At 45.5% G+C, this 21,244-nt stretch overlaps 3 protein-coding genes across 3 annotated transcripts; all 3 read right to left on the bottom strand.

Annotated features, from left to right (window-relative positions):
- Positions 1-701: 701 nt before the first annotated feature.
- Positions 702-9,739, bottom strand: LOC307244787 (kinesin-like protein KIF20A; the record flags this gene model as incomplete). The annotated part of the gene is made up of 17 exons (XM_080020091.1): positions 702-938; positions 1,370-1,489; positions 1,591-1,661; positions 2,670-2,805; positions 2,892-3,057; positions 3,240-3,379; positions 3,818-3,997; positions 4,161-4,323; positions 4,516-4,662; positions 4,734-4,796; positions 4,901-5,012; positions 5,427-5,606; positions 7,592-7,807; positions 8,074-8,212; positions 8,527-8,646; positions 8,888-8,989; positions 9,659-9,739. 17 exons carry the CDS (start codon positions 9,737-9,739, stop codon positions 702-704), a joined length of 2,373 nt encoding a protein of 790 aa, XP_079876217.1.
- A 1,511-nt stretch (positions 9,740-11,250) lies between these two features.
- rps20 (ribosomal protein S20) lies at positions 11,251-12,770 on the bottom strand. Its single transcript, XM_080020240.1, has 4 exons — positions 12,634-12,770; positions 11,897-11,996; positions 11,613-11,686; positions 11,251-11,477 (listed from the first exon to the last, which is right to left on the bottom strand). Exons 1-4 carry the CDS (start codon positions 12,634-12,636, stop codon positions 11,295-11,297), a joined length of 360 nt encoding a protein of 119 aa, XP_079876366.1. The 5' UTR covers positions 12,637-12,770; the 3' UTR covers positions 11,251-11,294.
- A 921-nt stretch (positions 12,771-13,691) lies between these two features.
- Positions 13,692-14,861, bottom strand: mos (v-mos Moloney murine sarcoma viral oncogene homolog; the record flags this gene model as incomplete). Its single annotated transcript, XM_080019962.1, has 1 exon — positions 13,692-14,861. The coding sequence occupies one exon, from the start codon at positions 14,859-14,861 to the stop codon at positions 13,857-13,859; it is 1,005 nt and encodes a 334-aa protein (XP_079876088.1). The 3' UTR covers positions 13,692-13,856.
- Between the last annotated feature and the right edge of the window lie 6,383 nt (positions 14,862-21,244).

Below are 21,244 nucleotides of genomic sequence, written 5' to 3'. Positions count from 1 at the left end.
TCATTCATGCTCAAGGGGCTCCCAGAGAATCATTTTGGTCAATAAATATTTGCGTTTCATATAACTGGGTTCTCTTTAGCCAAGCCAGCTAAAAGTCAGTATGATAAACAATCCTACTGATGGTTAGTACCTTGAGATTAAACCATGTGTGACGTCAAAATGATTAAAACCGAACTGATTTTCCTTCACAACAGTTTAGGTTAGTGTCGTGAATTACCAAATATCTATTAGGTTAGTTGAGCGTTCCGGGGAGATTGCTGACACCACCTCATGTCATGTCCTAATTCACATATAACTTGTTTCTGCGGGGAGGGAAGGTGATCTAGCTTTGCTTGCACACTAGGGACCCTAAATTAGGCAATAGTTACGCTTGAATCATTGTGCTTTGCTTTCAACACGAATTATTTTAAGCCCACCACCCACCTAAACAGATGTTGTACAGCATTAACATCACATTTAAATATGCAACACCATGGGAGTTGACCCAAGATTGTGTGAGGCTTGCATCAGGTTTATAGTGCATGGTTTTTTTAGAAAATGTACAGATTCCACCTGCCATCCACTCAAATACAAGTTAAGCCAAATAAACCTCGCGCAGGCTAAAGATTCCATGTTTCTGTAATACAATTTTATTGAAATATCCTAAAAACAAAATAAAATAAATAAAACAACAAAAAAAAACACAACACGCACACAGAACTCTAGCTGTTGGCCTTGTTTCCGAGGGCGGGCGTGGTCCTGACAGTTTTCTTGAGGGATCGGCCGATCGACTTGGTCCGTGGGGATGTCACGCTGTCCCTGATGTTGGCGAGGAGACCTCGCTTGGGCTTGGCCTCCACAGAGGGCTTCTGGGACAGCTTGGCCAGTTCCTCCTTCAGGGAAGCGATCTCCTTGTCCTTGCCCGTGTTCACCCTTGTGAGCTCATTTAGAGATTGTGTCTTGAACGGAAATAGGAAGAGCTATAATTCAAAGTATAATTGTTCCTGACTGTAGTTTATGCTATCTCAGCAGCCCAAATAACTGACGGCTCAATGTCCAGGAAGTGACAAGTTCAGCCTGGGTGTAACGCGCGCACACAGAGCATCAGCGGAAAGAGATTTCATACAATATCAACACCTATTCTTCTTGGTGAATGCGTTTGATGAGAAAACAATGGAAAACACAAAACAAACCACCAAAGTCATGGTGCCAACTGTTCTATCTGCAAGGTTTCCCCATAGTTGCCAAACCATGGCCGAACAGCGTTTATCGGCAGCATAAGTAAAGCTCGTCTCAAGCGGCCCAAGTCTCCAGAGCCTAGTTTAAGCGGGCCAGTCGTGTAAAGACAAGGGTGCGATTGTATTAGATGTAAAAATTCGACTTTCGTCACCTGGTCCTCGCCTTTCCTCTGCATGGCCTCCACTTCAGCTGACTTGTCCAGGAAGTTGTCTCTGACCAGCTGCAGGGTTGAATTCTGTTCCATCAGCCTTTTTTCAAGGGACACTATAAGCTGGAATACAAATTAATAGCAATGAGTCTCTGGTCGAACATTTAAGTTGGCAAAGGAAAAAAAATGTTGTGTTTGTTTAAAGAAATAATAGTTCTCTGTACCTCTTGTTTGTGCTCGCACGTTCTCTCCACAGCACATTTCTCCATGTAGAGCCGTTTGCATTTTAAATCATCTGCATGAACAGAATGTGCCCATTCCATTGCTTTTGGTGTGAACTCTTGGATTTTGTTGAACCACAGCATTATATACACTACCTGGCCAAAAGTACGTTGACTGGACACCCTTTCTTATTAGTGGTAATGGACATTTTAGCCACAAAGGCCGGACCAAATGACCTGCCAATTTGCAGCAGACCATACAACCTCAGCGTGGGACCGGCGAGTGTTTAAGCATGTCACGCATTCAATTTGTACCTTGCACGCAACATTGAGTTCTTCTGGGTCAACATCAGGACAAGAACTTTTTTCTAGAGCCTAGTGAAACTGTTTTCCACGGCTGTGTAGCCGCACAGAAGCCTTGAGTTAAAAGTGTGCAATGCCAAGAGGCAGTGGTGTGAAGCTCGTGCCATTGGACTCTGGACCAGTGAAAGTGTAGTCTGGTCCCCTGGTGGGCCACCATTTGCCCAAATGAATAGTGTCAACTGGTAAGTTTGGTGCGGGAGGAATAAAAGGTCTTTGGCAGTTTTTCATGGTTCAAGCTAGGCTGCAGCGAATATAATTCCCAATGCTACTACAGCACAAGATGACAGTCTAGGAGGATTCTACGCTTCTGATTCGGTGGCAGCAGTTTGTGGAAGGCCCTTTCCTCTGTCCACGTGATAACTCCACTCTGCTTAAACAGAGATCTCCACAAATATAATTTGGAAGAACTTGACTGGCCTGCACGAAGCCTTGACCGCCACCCCACTGAACACCTGTGGGATGGATGGGAACGTCAGCTCTGAACCAGGCCCAATTGACAAACGTCAGCGCTCCACCTCGGAAATACTCCTGCCAATGAACGGACGTAAATCAATGTTCCGACATCTAAGGAAACGCCTTCCCAGAAGAGTGATCGTCGTGGTGGCAAAGGGGTGAAGACAATCTCGCTTGTTGAACAAGCTGTTCAATAAGCAGGGGTACACAGTTTTGGCCATGTAGTGTAGCTTCATAACAGCATGAGGGGTGTCTGGTTCTCTGACCTGCTGCTACAGTCTCCTTGAAAGGCACGAGGCTGGCCTCAGTCTGCGTAGACCGGTCCGCCGTTGGAGTCCTGCGCATTCCAGCCCTGGAGCCGGACACCAGCGTCTCCAAATCGGACAGCTTGCGTCTCAGCGCCTGCACGGTCGGCGGTAGGAGGTTTGACCTTCACTTTACTTACTTGGAAACCAAAGAGCAGAGGAGGAGACTACCGCTAAACAAACCTCAACTTTCTCCTCCTCGGCAATGAACTCCTTTACGGGAACGTAGTTGTCTTCCACGTGGTTCATAGCACACTGATAGGCGTGCTCCTTAATGGCATCCTTGTACATCTCAAATGTGTCCTCCAACTTCTCCTCGTAGCCCTCTTTCAGCTCAGCCATCTGTCGACTTATAACATCGAACACAAAAGTCTAAATCAGCTCAGGATTATCAAACGCTATTGGGAGCCACAAAGGAGCAGCGGTTCGGCCATCTGCCGATTTAAGGGGTGTGGCCTTTCATGGTTATGGTTCCAATTCACGCAGCAACATTTTGATTCTTGAGAAGGTGTTTGAACAACGGGCCATTACCTGAGCAGCTCCTCACTTTCCATGAGCTGCTCCAACATGGCGTTGCCCATTTCCTTGCGAATCTCGATTTCCTGCACCAGGTTTTTTCTCCTCTCAGCCAGTAGCTTTGTTCGGAGGGTCTCGATCACATTCAAAAGCTCCTGGGAAAGATAAATACTGAGAAAAAAATTCGATACGAAGCAGATTTCGTCACTGAAAAAGCAAGACAAATATTAAACAACGTAACCATAAGGGAAGTAAAGCATCATTTTCATAGTACTACAGTCTATAGCAGGTGAGAATTTCAATATCGATGCAATTTCATTTATTTGCACTAAGTTTGTGACATTTATGAAAAGTTGTACTAGACTACCTCGTACGTTGTAATACATGCACACTCCAACCTCCTCTATTGCCACCTTCCCTCTGTAGGTGCTGACTATAACATACTCCAAGAGTATGTTTTCCGCATGATTTCCAAGCGACAGAACCAGGATCAATAGTATTGATCCGGCTTTTCAGCATAGTCAAAGCTCGTCCCATGGACACATCTAAATGACGCCCAGCAGTGCATCGTGTGCCGCGGAGGGAAGTCGTACTTGCTGGGGTAAGATCGACACGTCCGCATCATCCTCTTCATCCAGCAGCTCGTCATCGGAAAGGTAGTCCTCGGGTGCCTGGCTGTCCAGCACCCCGTTCCGCAACAGCGGCCTGCCGTCGCGGCCCAACAGGCGAGGAGCCAGAGACTCCAGGGACTTGGCTGGAATCACCTGGATCACCTAGAGACAGCCTTTAATTACTTTAAAGAACAAACAAAACACACCACTTAAGTGTTTTTCAACCACTGTGCAAACTGTTGCACCGCGAGAATTTGCCCGGGGCGCTGAGAAAAATAATTTTAATAACAAAAACTAATAACAGCCCTGTTTCAGTCAGACCAACCTGTTTGGCCACGGCGGAGAACTTCATGACGTGGAGCGTCTCGTCATAGCTGGAGGCACACTGGTTGATGTTCACGATCATGGAAGCCTTCCCCTTCCCGCAGAACACCGCCTGGAAGAGCTTGGTCAGTTTGCTCTCTCTGAAAGGAATGTAGGCCTTTGCCCTGCGGAAAAGAAAAACCATATCTCCCAACGGCCACTCAGATGTTGAGATCACACCTCAGATCTTGGACTACACATTCATTGGCACAGTACCCTCATGCAAAATCTGTAACACCGCCAAGTATTGATCACCGAAGCAGTACTTTATGCAAAGTTTGCGAACACCTATTCTGGCATGTGTCTGCCAACCGTACCTGTCCGTTTGGCTGTTTCGGAGGGCAGTGATGCATTTTCCCAAAATGAGCAGGGAGTTGTTGATGTTGCCGGCCTCCTTAAGCCGCAATCCAAATGTCTTGGTTTTATTGCATCGTTCCGAGCCCGCCAGGTCGCACAGAGAGAACCTGGGAAACCCCACGTCAACATCGTTGAATCTCTCGTAGCCGAAGTTAGTTTTGCATCCGAGGTTACTCACTCTGAGATCCTCTGCACTGTAGAATCGTCGATCTTCAGCAACTTCATGGTGAAGATGCTGTGGCTGTGGTGAGAGCAAATTCCCCTCAGACACAAAAGCGCCGCAGACCAACCGCCATTTAAATGCGTCTCTGGCAAATTAATTACTGCGCAAAATGAGATAATTGCCTTCTGCTTGAAGAGTGATTCATCTTGGTGGACGCGGCACTGCGGTTTTTATTTCCAAACCGGAGAAGTTTGCAGGCTTCCTCCAGGTTTTCGATGTTGATCCACTTAAGTTCTGAAAAAATGGGAAGGAAATTGTTATTTGAAGCGATTAAACAGATATTGAAGTATGTGACTGGACGTTTAGATTTGTTTGATGGGTGATTTCAAAGTCGCACTGATACGTTTAACATAGTATATATTTTAACACAGGTTAGGGCTGGGTTAGGGTTTTTGTTTCAGTGGTCGCTACATTCACTTTCGCTCCCCATCATTGACGCCGATAGTAGTAGTGTTGGTTAGAAGCAGCATTCATTCACCCGTGGTTGCCATGGCCGTAACATTCCAATGTGACATACAAGTTCTAAATGCAATACGAGCAAGACACGGAACATTAACTACGTCCTTCAATAACCTATGAAAGGACCCTCCTTCAACTCGTGCTTCAGAAGGGATAAGACCATCCCCGGGGCTCAATTGGATTCCACACCTCTCACGTAGGTGTCGCCAGTGCCGTCCACGCACATGCGCAGGGCGGTGCGTTTCTTGGACTTGGAGCACGACAGCGGCTGCAGCAGGTCGTAAACGCTCTCGTTGTAGATCTCGAAGAACGCCACCCACAAGGAAAACTGGCTGCGCTCCCGCTCGGCCGGCTCACTCGCCCTCTCGGCTAGAGGAGAGATGAGCGGGAAAGAGCAGAAGGCGTCGATGAGACTCTCAGGTTGTGCTTTTATCTGGACGGTCAAATGTCAGTTGAGTCAACGTCAGGCTGGATGAATCTTAGGCATTCTGCCTGGGCGACATCATAGTTCACCATTTTGTATGAGGTGAGAAATTGGCCCACTCTTCAGTGGTATCTCAGCATGCGTGGGATATTGTTACATTCTGCTTTTTAGTTTAAAAAAAATAAATATATATATATATATATATATATATATATATATATATATATATATATATATATATATATAGAAATTGGTTTAATCCGAAAGTTTTCGTCAAAGGGAAAAACTAGTCTAGCTGAAACTAGGTTACCTACTATGGATCTGATCCCCTTTCCTGATGGCACTCCACTTCGACATTTGACCTGTTCACCAGACGCGATGTCCTCCTTCCTCAAGTTTTTCCCTTCTTTTAATGTTATTGTTCCACAATCACCACCGGCCCACAAGACTAGGAATCTGATTGATCTGATCTTCACCGGATCCTGCCCTACCTCCAACTTTAAGCCTAACCTAACCTCTAACCCTAACCCTGCATTGGACCACCCTATTGTCCCCCCCATCACAGCCTCCCTCACCCGTTCAGCATCCACCACCTCCGGCCGGCGCAACCCAAGAACTGACGTACCGGTCTCTCTTCTGCTGTCATTTCCTTCCTTCAGCCGAGCAGTTCTTTACCCGTCCATGGATGAAGCCTCTTCCCGCCGCTCTGCCCTCCCTTCCAGACCGCCCACTCACCGCCAGACCTGCTCAGTCCTCTCCACAAGCTCATAGAACATAGCTGAGGGCAGCTGAGAGGAAATGGGGGGGCAATCCAGGTGCCCTAACAGCCTCTGTCTACCACCTGCTCCTCCTCCAACCTCACCTCTGCAGCGTCTGCCCTTCTTCACGACACTTGTTACTTTCTGGTCTTAGGCTCTGTTCCCACGGCCCTTAAAGACAGCCAGAGTGGCCAAAGCTCGCCTTAAGAACCCCCCTGATGGAACCTCTCCACACCGCCAGGGCTTCATCCCCTCTTGTCTGTCCTTAGTCTACTTGACTTCTCTGCTGCCTTTGACACAGTTGACGACCAAATCATCCCCTCCGCCCTCTGAGCTTGGAGTTGTGGGATCTGCGCACTCCTGCACCGTACTTGGCCGATCGCTCATACCAAGCCTCCTGGAGAGGATCCCTGCCCAGACCTTAAACTCTAAATGCAGGTGTCCCTCAGGGCTTCGTCCTGGGGGCTCTGCTCTTCCCCCTGGCGGTGTGATCTCCACCCATGGCTTCTTCACTGCTATGGAAGTGACACCACCCCCCCCGGAGCTACTCCCTCCCCAGGAAAACTGCCCTTATACAGACCTCCCCATTACTATTGAGAACACTATATCACTACCCCAACAACTTTGGGGTGATTCCGGACAACCAGCTGTCCTGCTCTGCCCAAAATCCAATCATAAAATGAGTCGAAATTTGTAAATTCATGCATTTACCTTTCTTAAGATTTAGTGGCTAGTACTTATTATTCAGTGAGAGAGAGAAACCAATAAAGCCTTTGTGTCATCTGAGCTTCCAAAACGTACGACGCAAAATAAGAACTTTGAGTACTAAAAGAATGGATGCAGTTGCACTGTGCCATTTCAATACCAGACCGATGCTGCAATCCCAAACGGCATATGAGCAGTGTTTGGTATTGTATTAGTATCATTAGTAGTATTGAAAGGACTATGTATTATGGATACCTGTGTCTTTGTAGGGCAGGGAGGAGAGCCTAATGGCAGAGGAGGACGGGGAATCTGAACAACTGCCGCTTACCCTGAGCACTTCCCCATCCTAACGTGGGGACAACAACAGAATATCGACAGTTTATTAAAAAGCAGAGTTAAATAAGTATACATTAAAGGCTCAAAAGCCAAGTTGTGTCAAATGTTGATCGATTTGTATGGCATTTAACAGGACAGGGATGCAAAGTTAGGTCGTCTCGCCTCTCTTATTGAGGCAAAAATGGCAGCCTTGGTGCTCCTCTCCTGTTTGACTTGGTCGAAGCCCAACTGCTGGACGTCATTCCCGAGGTACGGTTTCAGGTCCATGCCCCCGTACTGACGGCCTCCAATGTGCTTGAAGACGTCCTCCAGCACTCGTGACAATATTCCTGGGTCTTTTGAAGTCCCTAAAAAGAAATAAGAAAAAAAAACAAAACAAAAAACACACACCTATTGAACCTGAATATCTCCATCTCGTCCAACTGCTTGAGCTCCAAGCGACGTTTAGGGAACCCGCTTAGCTCAGGCTGCCAGTTGCCTCGTATGCAAGAGACGCTGGCGTGGGTAATCATCTTTATGATAAAGATCACCATCAACTTTACATAAGAAAAACATAATGACATTTAGAACCTCATCAATCTCGGCAAAGTACAGTTTTAAATTGCACCCTTACCTTGGATCGTGAACGTTTTTCCGGCATTGGTCACCCCGTAGCTGAATATCAAGGCGTTCTTGCCATCCAGATAATCAGACACTTGGCTCTTGACGGTACCCTCATACAGCTCGGTCTGGGTCATCTCGGGTCCAAAAATCTTAAAAAAAAAAAAAAGGACCAAAATGGCTTTGCAGTCTCAAACATGCATTCATGAAAATCTTGGATAGGTGTATTTTGTCCCCACTTCATTCAAATCTTTTGGGGAATTTTGAACTAAATCAAAAAGTTGGCTACGGAAGAAAAGATCATATCTCGAGAAGAGATCCTTAAAAAAATAAAATAAAAAATAAAATTAAAAAAAAAGCAATCTCACGCCGAGCTCAGTCGCGCGTTCAGAAACCAAACGATCTTATAAAACCGCTTCGGCTGCATATCAGAGAAAGCTTTTAGGGTCTGGGTAAGCTCTGTGACCTGGGAGAAGGAGAATTTGTGGAGCGGTACGCCGATGCCCCTCTCACTGCTCTTCATGGTGGCAGAGCCCTTGGGTGCGCGCAGCGTCACTGACTGGCCGTTGTCAATCACTACGCAGCCCTGGGGAGAGGAGGCGGCAACCGGAAGCATCAAATACACCATTTGTTGCTATTATTATTATTATTATAATAATCTAGCAAGTGTGTGTTATTGAGACCATTTAAGAAAATAGGGTTTGCCAGTATGTAGTATCTGGTGAATATCATAGCAGGAGTTCAATGGCGTGAGAACATTTTTTTTTGCCTGCTACTTTAAAGGCGGTTTGGAGGTAGAAAATACAAAGAGGTCACCTGCACAGTACCTGATCCTCATTGTCGGAGAGCTCCTCCTTGGAGAAGGGCCGAACCCTCAGGTAAACACTGAGCGCATGCAGCTGCGGCACCGCCCGGCTTGGAGAGTCACTCTGCAAGGACCGGGACACACAGCTACAGCGTGCAAAATCTCATTTTAAGATGGGTGGATACTTTCATTCATCCTCTAAGGGAAATGGCAGGGGACTCAAATTGTCAATAATACCAACAACAACAACAACAACAAAGAAAGAAGTGACAATACAATAAACCGAAGTTAAGTTAACTTGAAGATGGAACAGCTTTCAAAATATACACAAACTAAATAAACTGTAAAATAAAAGAAAGATATGGCAATACACAATAATCCCGTTGATAAATGAATGTAAAACCTAAAAAACCCACAATATAAATGGCCTTACAAAAAATTGAAAGTGTCTATGTATATAAACCTAGAAGTATAAATTTACAATAAAGTAAACCTAAAAATAAAGGAGATAGAGATGAACAGTAAAGGTCTGGTAATGAACAATAACCCTAATGATGATCATTGAATATTAACATAAAAAATACAATAAACATACCAAAAATTGCCAATGTATAGAACATCTAGGAGTTAACTAGAAAGTAGAGAAACTCACAAATAAATAATTAACAGCAAACCAGAAAGATGAGCAGTGATCAATAAGTATTTGGCAATATACACTGACCTAATGATGAACAATGCGCCTGGGAATTAACTGTAAACAATACATTCTAGCCAGAGGCCCGGCACACCGTACCTGCATGGGGAGAACGGAGGCGCTGGGAGGCTGGTCACCGCGTGTGGGCTCTCCAGAGACCAAGTCACCCAGTGCGCTCATCTCCACCTGATGAAGCGACAGAAAGTGACCAGCAATGTGATGTAGATAGAAAAGTGATGTAGGCCGCTCGGATGTGGTGTCAGGTCTATAATTAAAAATAAAAATAAAAAAAAAAGACTGGCTGCACTGGCTCCCGCTCAGGAACTCTGAGCGGTCGAGGCGTTTAATTGAAGGCAGGTGAGGAAAGCTCCGACCGTGCAAGGGGAGGAGCCAATTACAGCTGGATCAAGGGGAGGAGCCAATTACAATTTGCAAGGAGCCAATTGCAGCCGGATCAAAGGGGGGAGGAGCCAATTACAGCGGCGGATGCTCAGGTTCATTGCCTTTGTGTTTTTTCCACGTTGTTTCATGCTTTATCTTTAGGTTTATTGTACATTACCATTCTTTCCTCGTCTCAGGTTCACCGCAAGCTTTATCTCACTAGTTATTGTATACGAGCACATTTCTCAAGTTATATTTTGTAGTTTATTAGTCTATCTGTCCTTGAGCAAGACACTTAACCCCTGATTGCTCCTGATGGCTCCGTCCATCGGTGTTTTAATAATTCTCAGTCGCTTTGGACAAAAGCGTCTGATAACTGTAAAATGTAATATGTAAATGTAATTAGGTTTAGTACATTAAAGTATATCTTTTGTGTAGTCAACCATTAGGTTTTGTTGTATATTTCCACCCGTTTCCATACACAAGTTGCGTCGCTGCATCGGGTGATATGATACAACTTATTGTGGTGAATAAACCGTTTTAAATTCAGATTTGCGTCAGTGTCCAAGCGTTGGACTGTGCAGGTGGAAAACACCCCCAACTTCCAACTCGTTTGGCGCCCCCGCGTGGAAAGACTGACACTAACAATGACAATGTACAGGGGAAGGGTTGACCGTATGGACCAAGACGTTCAGCTAGGATTAATACAAGGAATGGGGGATCCTAATAACTGTAGTTTATTTTACCATTTAAGGAAAGCCTCTAACTGGTGGGAGGACACTTACCCCATAACATTTAATTAACCGACTATTCTTCTCACTAGTACCAGCTTGGCATCGGCAAATTGAACATTTACATTTAGCAGACGCTTTTATCCAAAGCGACTGACAAGAGAGAATAACATTCAAGCTACATTGCGACAGAGATTAGTGTAACAACAAAATTAGTGTAACAGCCCCTGTGCAGTGATATACAATTGGGGTTAATTGTGCAGCGACCATTTTATAAAATTGCTTGATTCTACAATCATCTCTCCATTCAAGAGTTATGCCAAATGCTTCTTTATAAGTTCAATACAAATGATGTGAGTTTCCATCAGTTGGGTTCAGAGAAATTAGCAGTCTACACTCAAGTTTGTCATGTTAATAAATGGTTCTTGCGTTTTTACACCATTATAGGACTCTGCGATAGCGGCATGAAGCGGAAAAAAACTGGGAGTTAATGGTTGCATTTATTTGTATGACAACTAATAAACTAATATCCCGATCGTGACCCCCCCGGGACCCCACCAATAAAAATCACCAACAGAATTTTCAGTTTCTCAGTTTTGTTTTTTTAATTCCATTGGCCTGCTTTATGCGTCGGCAATGGTGACTTCCACCTCCACACCGGGCTCAATGCTGATGGAGGTGATCTGCTTGACGATCTCAGACGGGCTGTGCAGGTCAATCAGACGCTTGTGGATCCTCATCTGGAAGCGATCCCAGGTCTTGGAGCCCTCACCACAGGGGGTCTTCCTGGTCGTGATGCGCAGAGTCTGGCGGGTAGACGGTTAAGGGGAGGTGGGGGTTAAACTCCGGACGGGCCCGGCGACTCCATTTTAAACACATTAAAATGTTCTTGGGGCGGCGCTGTTAGCCGCCGATAGGAAAGTTGGCGGTTTCCATGTTACCTTGGTTGGCATGCGGACCGGCCCCTTCACTTTCAGGTTCTTCTCCTTGGCGCCACGGATCAGGTCGGCGCACACTGGGTTGATTAGGGAGGAAAACAACAACGGGGTCAATCAACCGTATCGACTGGTCGCATGAGTCGGGGCACTTCTTGAGAACCAATGGCTCAGAATAGCGTATAAGAGTCGTCAGAGCTTGTCGGGTGTTGAATTTTCTCCTCATAGCACGGCTTGGTATATTGTAAGTTGGTCGAGGGAACCAGCCGCGCAGCATCCAGACAGCTCACCTTTCTCCAGCGACTTGACGTTGCGGCTGGTGAGAGTGATGCGAATGCGGTGAATGGCCACCTCCGTTTCCACGGGCGCCTTGCCGGTATCCTTGAAAGCCTGATTTGAGAGGGGGAGGTAAAACGGTTCATGAAATACAAGGCGAGGACAGTCTCTTGGGATCATGTCAAATGCTGTCACCATGCCTGACTCCCACAACAGCCCACTAGCACATGTCACATAACTGGTCCCATCATGCGGCGCAAGAACAGCGGCCAGCTAACGCTGCCGAGGCAATAATGGTAGATGATGTCTTTCACAGGGAGCCCCTGACAACCACCGTGGGGCTTCTAGTCCACGAAAGCCCGCTGGCGTTCGAGGCAGGGCAGTGCATGGCGCCGTCCTTTCTTTACACCGGAAAACAAAAGCTTTAATCGGCCGCACACAACGGAAGCGTTGAGCGTTTTCGCGCTAAAAAAAAAACCCCCACACACACAAAACGAAGCGTCACAAAGTGTGTCCGAGTAGACCACAATATATGAAAAACAGTTGCACTGCGAGAACGAATAAATATCCCTGCGGCGCCGCTGTGGCAGCCAGACCAGCGGAGTGGGCTTTAAAAACCACTTCGCTCACTTCCGCCGCACACGTGCAACGTAGCGAGGCGACCTGGCCGAGGGCAGCGTCCCCGCTCGTGCTTCAGATTGAAAAGCGCTGAGCACGAGGGGGGGGCGTCGATATGTTTGGGACAACTCACCATCGTTACTATTCCTGACCGACTTATTCGGAAGATTTGCTTCTAAGCGAACAGCGGTGAGTCAGGAAACAACACGACCAGCTCTCGGCGAAAAGGGCGACGGGGAGGCCTGGCTCCGCATTTATACCCCGCATCCGGGTTAGTTTCCTTCTTCTTCGGCATGTTAGGAGTAGCTACCGCGACCCGAGTAGATAGCGGCCTCTAGCGTTCGAACGCTATTAAATAAACAAATACATGTATTTAAATAATAATGTAATATAAATCATATAAAATAACAAATAAATAACTTAAAATAACATTTAGCATCACTAACATTTAAATTTCAATACTCCTATTTTCTCGTGCGTTTCTTTTTTTTTTTAATCGTGTAAAAGGTTTTTGCAAATGTGTTTTCTTTCTAGGTTTTTCTAATTTAATTCAGCAGCAGTAAAACCGCAGATCATTTTCTTTCCTTACCATTTTATTTCCATGCGCCAAGCTTCGTCCTCGCAAATGCGCACGAGCGAAACGCCTGCGTGAACTCAGGCGCACAAATTCAAACCAGTTCCGCGACGGGAGAATCAATTGGTTTAATTGTGCAAACAATGACAAACGAGCGTAGTTATTCTATTTCAAAGTTACCAAAAAAAAAAAACCCCAAACCCAACTATTAGTGTTATAAGGGATCTCTTACGACAATGCGAATTTTCTACAGAGTTGTGTCAAGTTACTCCGCTGTGCGTCATTTAACAGGATGATTATTTAGGATTGTGACGATTACAGGCGGAGGCGTTAGAAGCACTGGCCACGTTGTGAAGCGTGTTTGACGCAGCGGGATTCAGTGTTGGAGGATTTTAGCTCCCACCAAAAGAGATCAAAGCCACTGGCACAAGATGATCATCTTAAACCAAGATAGATGTACCTAAAAAAAAAACCCCAAAAAGACAAGGTAAAATAAGCAAAGATAAGAGGATATTTTTTTAATCAAAACAACCACATTAAAACACTTAAGATAGACAAAACACCTATTTAGATTAATATATTATCAATTCTGCAATTCAGAGACCGCGTTGGGTAAAACAACCATCATGATATCCATGTTAAACTTAAAAACAGAGAAATCAATCTCCAGTTTGTTTTATGGATTGATGACGAGCGTTAAAAATTTGCGTCTTTTTACATTTCTTTTTTATTATTATTATTATATATATATTTTTTTAAACAAAATAGTTACTGTCGGACAATCAAAACAGGTCTGAATGTTGGGACCGCACTCTCTCCAGAACACCGAGCGCCTCCTGGGCACTGGGCCGGGACCGCGGCTCCCCGCCCCAGCACCGGGCCAGCAGAGCCCCGCACGGCTCCCCCTGCCCGTCTCGGACCGACGGCCGCAAACCGTACGCCACCACGGCGTACATGACGTGCTGCCGGTCCCCGGCGTACGGCTGCGCCCTGGCGAGGAGCTGCCACAGGGTGATGCCGAACGAGTAGACGTCCGCCGCGGGGGTCACCTCCTCCCCCTTCAGCAGCTCGGGCGCGCGGTGCGTGTACGTGCCGCCGACGTGGCTCGGACACGGCGCGACCGCGTCGCGCCCGCGCTCCAGCTTGAGGGAGCTGCCGAAGTCCGCGATCTTACACACGTCCTCCCCGGAGAGCAGCACGTTGGCGGGCTTCAGGTCCAGGTGCACGACGCCGTGCGAGTGGAGGAAGTGCAGCCCGCGGAGGATGTCGCCGGAGTACCGGCACCACCGGTCCGCCCCCAGCGCGTCCGCGGAAACGTAGATGACGTGGTGAAGGTTCCGGTCGCCGACGTACTCCATCAGTATCGTGCCGATGTTGTCCTCGTTCTCCGCGTTCGCCGGCACGCACGTCGTCGCCGCGACGACGCGGACCACGTTCTCGTGTCGGACGTGCGCCGCGTTCAGCTCGGCCCAGAAGCTCTGCCTGGACGCCAGCTTGTTCTTGGCGCATTTCTTCACTTTCTTCACCGCGACCGTCTCCCCGAAGTACTGCGCCCTGTAGACCGAGCCGAACCCCCCGGACGCCACGGGCTCCACGGACCGCAGCTCCTTCCAGTGGATGACGGAGGACCACAGCCGGCTGGCGACCCTCCCGTGGTGCCGCGCGGCGGGGACCTTTAGAGTGGTGTCGTCGGAGTGTTTGGTCAGCGGGCTGCTGCACGGTCCGAGGTCCAGGGACGGGTAAAAGTCTTTGGGCAGCAGACGCGTCACGGGGACCGGAGACGGCATCTTGCGCGGGGACAGACCCACAGGTGTCCAGTAAACGCACGCGACTCGCGAACGATTCGGTCATAACGAACGAATCATTATTATTTATTTTTTTAAACGACTCAGGCGTTGGGGGTCACTCAGGCAAAAGAGCGTTTCCAAAAGCGCAAAACAGTCGTGATCATGAAATCCAAAAAACAAAGAACAAAAAAAAAAGGGGCATAATTCATATTGAATAACACTTGGTTTACACTTTGCATTTCTCTAATTAATATTGAAGGGTTTGTTTCAGCGACTTAGGCTCAAGGACTTCCTGGGATCCGTTCTTTCTCATCCCTCCTCCGCCATAAATAATCTCGTCAGAACCAAACCGCCCTGGCGAGGACCTCCTTCCCGCGACGCGGAGCCCCGAGCCGCGGCCCTCGTTCGCCGGAAGCCTTCGCCCGCTCCCCTCGTGCGTGACACCGACCGAATTCACCGTGAACGCGGGGGGGGCGGGGCGGGGCGGGGGGGGGGGGGACGAACGACTCGTTTTCTCCCCTTTCTCTCGCCGAGTGACTCGTCGAGAAGCCGATCTGAAAAAAAGGGTCGAAACTCCCGCCGCTCGAGCCCCCAGGTGAACGGACCCAGTCGCTTGATTGCGGCGCCGAAACAAACCACGTGACCTCGTTTCTCCTGCGCTCACAGTGGCAATAACGTAAGATCGTTTTGTTCAACAAAAAAAACAGAATAAAATACAAATCCCACGTTTGATATTCCGCTGGCACTTAATTAGAATCCGTATTGACGTATGTGTGGCGTAAAGGCGCTCCTCTACGCGCCTGTTTTGAACCGCTGGTGGCGGGGTCCGCCTTTCCTGGCGAGAACGCGCTGACGGGACGTGCCCAAAGCCTCACCGTGATGGGATTCTGGGACCTGTGGTGTAATCCGCGTAACATAGAGGTTTTTTTTTTTTAAAATAAATATATATAAAACAGTAGAATATCTCAGTAGAACTAAGCAAATCCATTTGAAGTCAATTGGAGAACATCCCAGGATCATCCGGCGCCTCTGGATATGTGAAAACCTCTTAACGAATCATTCCCCCCTCTTCTGCTGGGTGTAGCATTCACATGGTTTCAGAGGTCAACGGAGTGTCGCTACCAACAATCACGGTTGCCCCGAACTGAGGAAAAGTTGACTCCCTGGGGACGCAAGGTGGGGGATTTCCCCGGTCGCCATCACCACCAAAAATGACGGTCGCCCCGAAAACTGAGGAAAAGTCGACTCTTTGGAGACGCAAGGCGGGGATTCCGCCGTCGCCCACGGCGGCGTCTCGCTTCGCCTCCACCGACGGACCGCCCCCCTCCCGAGCTAGAACCAAGCCCGACCAAGTCCCTCGCTGATGTCACCGGGGGACGAGCCCAGGAGCCGCCCCAACGTCCAGTGGAAAGTCAACGGCAAAACAAACTCGGCCCGCACGCGGTCACTAAAAGCTGACGCGTTTTAGGAGTTTACAAAAGCCTCTCATGCAGGCCTTTTGTCATGTAAAGGTTTCTGTTTATTACACTTTGAGATTAATGATTAATGATCACGATTCACATGTCAATATTTGGATGTGCGGATTTAACCAAAATGCAACCACGACGTTATTAACGTTAACCTTGGATATCGACTTGTTCACGGTAGACACAAGTTGTGTTCGCTTTTATTGACTTTGCGGACACTTAATCTATGTCGTCTTAAAAGCTCATTCATGGAAAGTACAGATGGCAAACGGTGAGACAGGTCGAGCAAACTACTTACTGTCGTACTGGAGAACAAAAAAGCTGCCATTCCGTCCGATGTGAAAGTCAGACGCAGTTCACCAAACGGCCACTAGGGGGAGGATCCAACTGTCGGATGCGAGTACGCGTTCGGTGTAAAGCGCGCTTTAAAACTGGAGGCTGCTACCAAGGCTGCCATTGAGTCATTCGGGGACGTTAAAAAAATCTTTCAAGTGGATCCTGCGATGGATAGGACGTTAATAATATGGCGAGCGCGGTGCGTGTGAAAGATATCGTATAAGAAAAAAAAAAATTAGAAGAAAATACGTAAACAGACTCTGGATCGAATCCTTCTTTTTCGTTTATTGAACTTTCATTTACATTGTGTAAAACACTGGAGTTGAAGACTGCAGCTCTTCTCTCTCATAGCAGCACAGTATGAAGATCAAATCATGTTATTCTGCCAGATAATAAATAATCTGCTTCTTTGGATGATGTCAATGTTAAAAAAAAAAAAAAAAAAGATAAAAGCTGCAGCATTAATTTCTATTTTACACAACATATAATATATACACACACACATATACACATATATACACACACACACACACACATATATATATGCATACATATACACACACACACATATATACACACATACATATACATACATGCATATATATATATATATATATACATATACATATACATATACATACACATATATATATATATACACATATATATATATATATATATATATACACACACATATATATATACACATATATATATATATATATATATATATATATATATACATACACACATACACACACACACATATATACATACATATATAGACACACACACACACACACAAATTACTTTGCCTACATTTATAAAAATACAACAGTAGTTTGTAAAATAGATTTTTTTAAGTAAAATACAGAGGATTAGCAACATGAGTCCGTCATCGTCACAGGATGGCATTGTTGAAATGCAATGAAATACAAAACCAACATGGCTGGAATGCAGTTTGCCTCTGAAATTCCTCAGCTCATTTCGAAGAAAAAAAAAAAAAAAAAAAAGTGTCATGTGGAGCCGACTCCACAAACGGGCGTGGTCCCTCCACGTGGAGAGGTCGCCTCCCGCCATGAGGAGAGGAAAAAAATAATTTTAATTTTTTTTTAAAACCTTCCCCAAACCCACAACACACAGGTGAAGAGGAAAAAAAAACCAACAACAACAACAAAAAGCATGTGATATTACAGGCATGTCTGTCCAAAGACTACAAAAGTCACAGTACAAATAAAAAATAGATGTAGCTATATAATATGACCAGGCACACGCGCCAACCGCTCAGCTAGAATCGGATACTTTTGTTTGTAAAAATGATACGATTAAGAACTAGAAAAGAGGTCTGTAGCACCTTGAGGAGCTTTAGAAGTATATGTTAGCAGCTTGATCCAATACCAAAACAATATTGCAGTATTGCAGTGTTTTCTTTTTGTACATACACATTCAATAAGGTTCACTGGTACCACTGAAGCTTATATAGAACGATGACATGGATTGCTAAAGGTCTGTGTCTCTCACTGACAGGCGTCTCCGGCTTATTTCCATTTAACTGCTTGGATTTCCCTGTGATTGTGGACACGCGCGAGGTGCATGAGCTACCGGACTGAAGCCCGCTTCACACCGAACGCGGCAAACGGCAGGACCAAACCGCCGCGGGTCTCGGTCCGGCGACGTCGCTTGAGGTTTTTTTTAATCTTTTATTATTTGAACTGGCTTTCAAACTAATTTAATGAGTCACATATATAAAATAACACTAATAATAATAATAATAATATCACTATCAATTAAACTCTCTTTATGCAAGTGAATTGTGTTTATTTATTTTTTCACTATATAACGGGAGCTTTGAACTCTTATTCATGGAACATGTTTAATGTCCACCTGAGCAAACTAATCGCCGTTGAGCTGGAAAAACAAAACAAAACTCTCCCATTTTTCCCCGCCCGAAGTGTTTTGCGATGCGAAAACTCAGACGCATTTCACCTGCCGACCACTAGGGGGCGGGGGGGGCGTCCTACCGTTGGAGGCGGACGCGCATTCGGTGTGAAGTAAGCTCCGATATCTGAAGAACGACTCCGCCCGGGGTTGGAATCCTTCAACATGTTATTTTTTGCCGACCTTCTCCCCAAACCGCTTCACAAGTTGTACGCAGATTAAGTCAGATCTCCCAAAAGGGCGGCCCCGCTTGCCAAAAAACGCCGCACTTCGCGGTGACGTTATAAAATAGCTGATAGTCTTTACCGTGGTAACGATACGAAGGTTGAAAATCAAGTAGTATTCCTTTTTAGCGAGAGTAATAAGAAAAAAAATTGAGGTCAACGGGCGAGTGAAGACGCGATATCACCATGTCACCGGACACGTTCGATGACGACAACCAGGTGATTAAATCAACAAAACTAAGTGCTAAGTAAATCAGTATTTATAATTTTGCCTGTGATAACCATGTGATGCAGGGCCCCTCAATGAGATACACAGAATGCTTGTGCAAGTAAAGCAAAAATTGACACTTTGATAGAAAAAAACCCAAAACAAAACACTGTCAAAATTGTACCTGTAAAAATAAAACATTTTATATCGTATTTACAATGTTATTGTTCTCTAACGAGCTAAATATATAATCTACACATTTTGTAATAAACAAAAAAAATAAAATAAAATATTGAGAGTTAACAAACAAACAAACAAACAAACAAACAAAAAAAAAAGCGTCCGATTAACAAAAAAAAAAAGTGCACCACGACATTGAATACACGACACAAACAAAAAACGCGGACATTTCTTGCGGAGCGGCTCGCTGACATTTCCTGTAAAACCACAAAACCTTCACGAGATACAAATAGCAAAGAACTTCCGTAATGCATTTTCTTTCCTTTTTGAAACATTACACATGCGCCTCTACGTTTTCAAAACATCCCAAGGCAAGTTGTACTGTACTGGTTCCATTCACGTCTCCTCGACCCCTCCTTTTTTGAACCGTGAAACGGGGTTTATAACACTGTTCTCTTTTCTTTTGAGTCTCCGAGCCCCCCCCCCCCCCCCCCAAAGAAGGATAAAAAAATAATAATAATAATAATAAAAAAAAAAAAGAGAGAAACGCCTATGTGAGGTAAGTGATAACACTATTCAGGTGATGCATGCAGGATGACTCGTGGGACCCCAGGCGTCCGGTGCCAAGGCTTGGATGGCGGCGCCGCTCGCTCCGTCCCCGCTGATGACTGAGCGGCTCAGCTACGACGCGCGCTTGGATTTGGATCTGGTTCTAAGGGGAGCACAGAGGCACGGGCGGTGGCTCGAAGGAGGGAAAATAAAAGTGCAACGTATACTTTACATCCCAATTGACACCGGAGCGGTGCTTAAGTCGGCCAAGAAGATTGAATAGCCTGAGGTAATTGAGAAAAAAAAAACAAAAAAACAACCAAAATACGTATTGTGTTGTTCTTACTTTGTACTTTACTAACTACTTCTTATTTAATGTTTTGTTTTTTTTTTGCAAGAAAAACGCACGCACACACACACACACTTAACAGGATTAGTACTGTGGCGGATTAAGCTCATTTATATTTATATATTTTTTTGACATATAGTCCATGTCTAAAATGTTAATATAATATTTGAAAGTAAGTCAGACTTACTCGTTTACTTGTCCTACCGTCTGTCTCTGAGATCATCCCAGCCTCAGATTAGTCCATTCACTTCAACTATATTTACACTATATTCATCCTCACATATTTGGGAGCAACTGTCTTTATTGCGAATAAACACACAAAAGTCACCTGTCTTGAAATACACATAATACGTTTAGTAGTTTGGATGTATTCATTTAATATTAAGTGGAAGTAAAAAAAATGAACAGGTCTTGGTTTAAGGTGCAATTGAACTAATACTAACTGTTAATTACTATAATTTCTCTAAATGGTCTTGATCTGGACTACGCATCCACCCCTAAGCAACTGGCTCAATCTGTATCATGCCCCGGTTTTCAAATAACGTGCGCTATTTGATTAACATTTGATTATGGTTTTAATATACTGCCCAAAAAAGCAACAACAAAAAAAAAAGGGAGCACATGCTGTTTAGGTTAAAGAGGGTTAAGAAATATATTGTAGAGTATTTATTAGAATTTAAACGCAAACCAGAGAAGCGGATGAAGCCCACTCCCTCGGCGGGGAATTCGGAAAAGCGCTTCTCATCCATGAGTGAGTTTGGCTGAGTCGCAAGAAAATAAAGTCAATAAAAAGGAGAGCAGGTAGGGCTGTCTTTTAATTACCAATTAAAAATACACCGAGGCTAATGCCGCTAAGATTTCCTTTCCAACAGTCAGGACGGTCACAATATGCCACAATTTGGCCTCTGTGTTTTACGGTTGAGTTAGCATGTCAACAAAACATTGTCAAAACAACCCCGGTCAAGACTAAAACATATCAATAACTATCCAATATTTATTATAAGTGCTCTGTATTTTCCTAGCTAGCAGTCGAACAAGTATCTGAGCGCAAACTAAAAGCTTTTAGCCAATAGTCGCTGTTGTCGTTGTTTTTCAATCTGAACAGGGACGTCTTTCGTAATTGCTCGGGGCTT

The sequence above is a fragment of the Zeus faber genome (genome assembly GCF_960531495.2).
Source record: "Zeus faber genome assembly, chromosome: 19".
In the NCBI taxonomy this organism is placed as follows: domain Eukaryota; kingdom Metazoa; phylum Chordata; class Actinopteri; order Zeiformes; family Zeidae; genus Zeus; species Zeus faber.
This window is presented reverse-complemented; position numbering and strand designations above follow the sequence as displayed.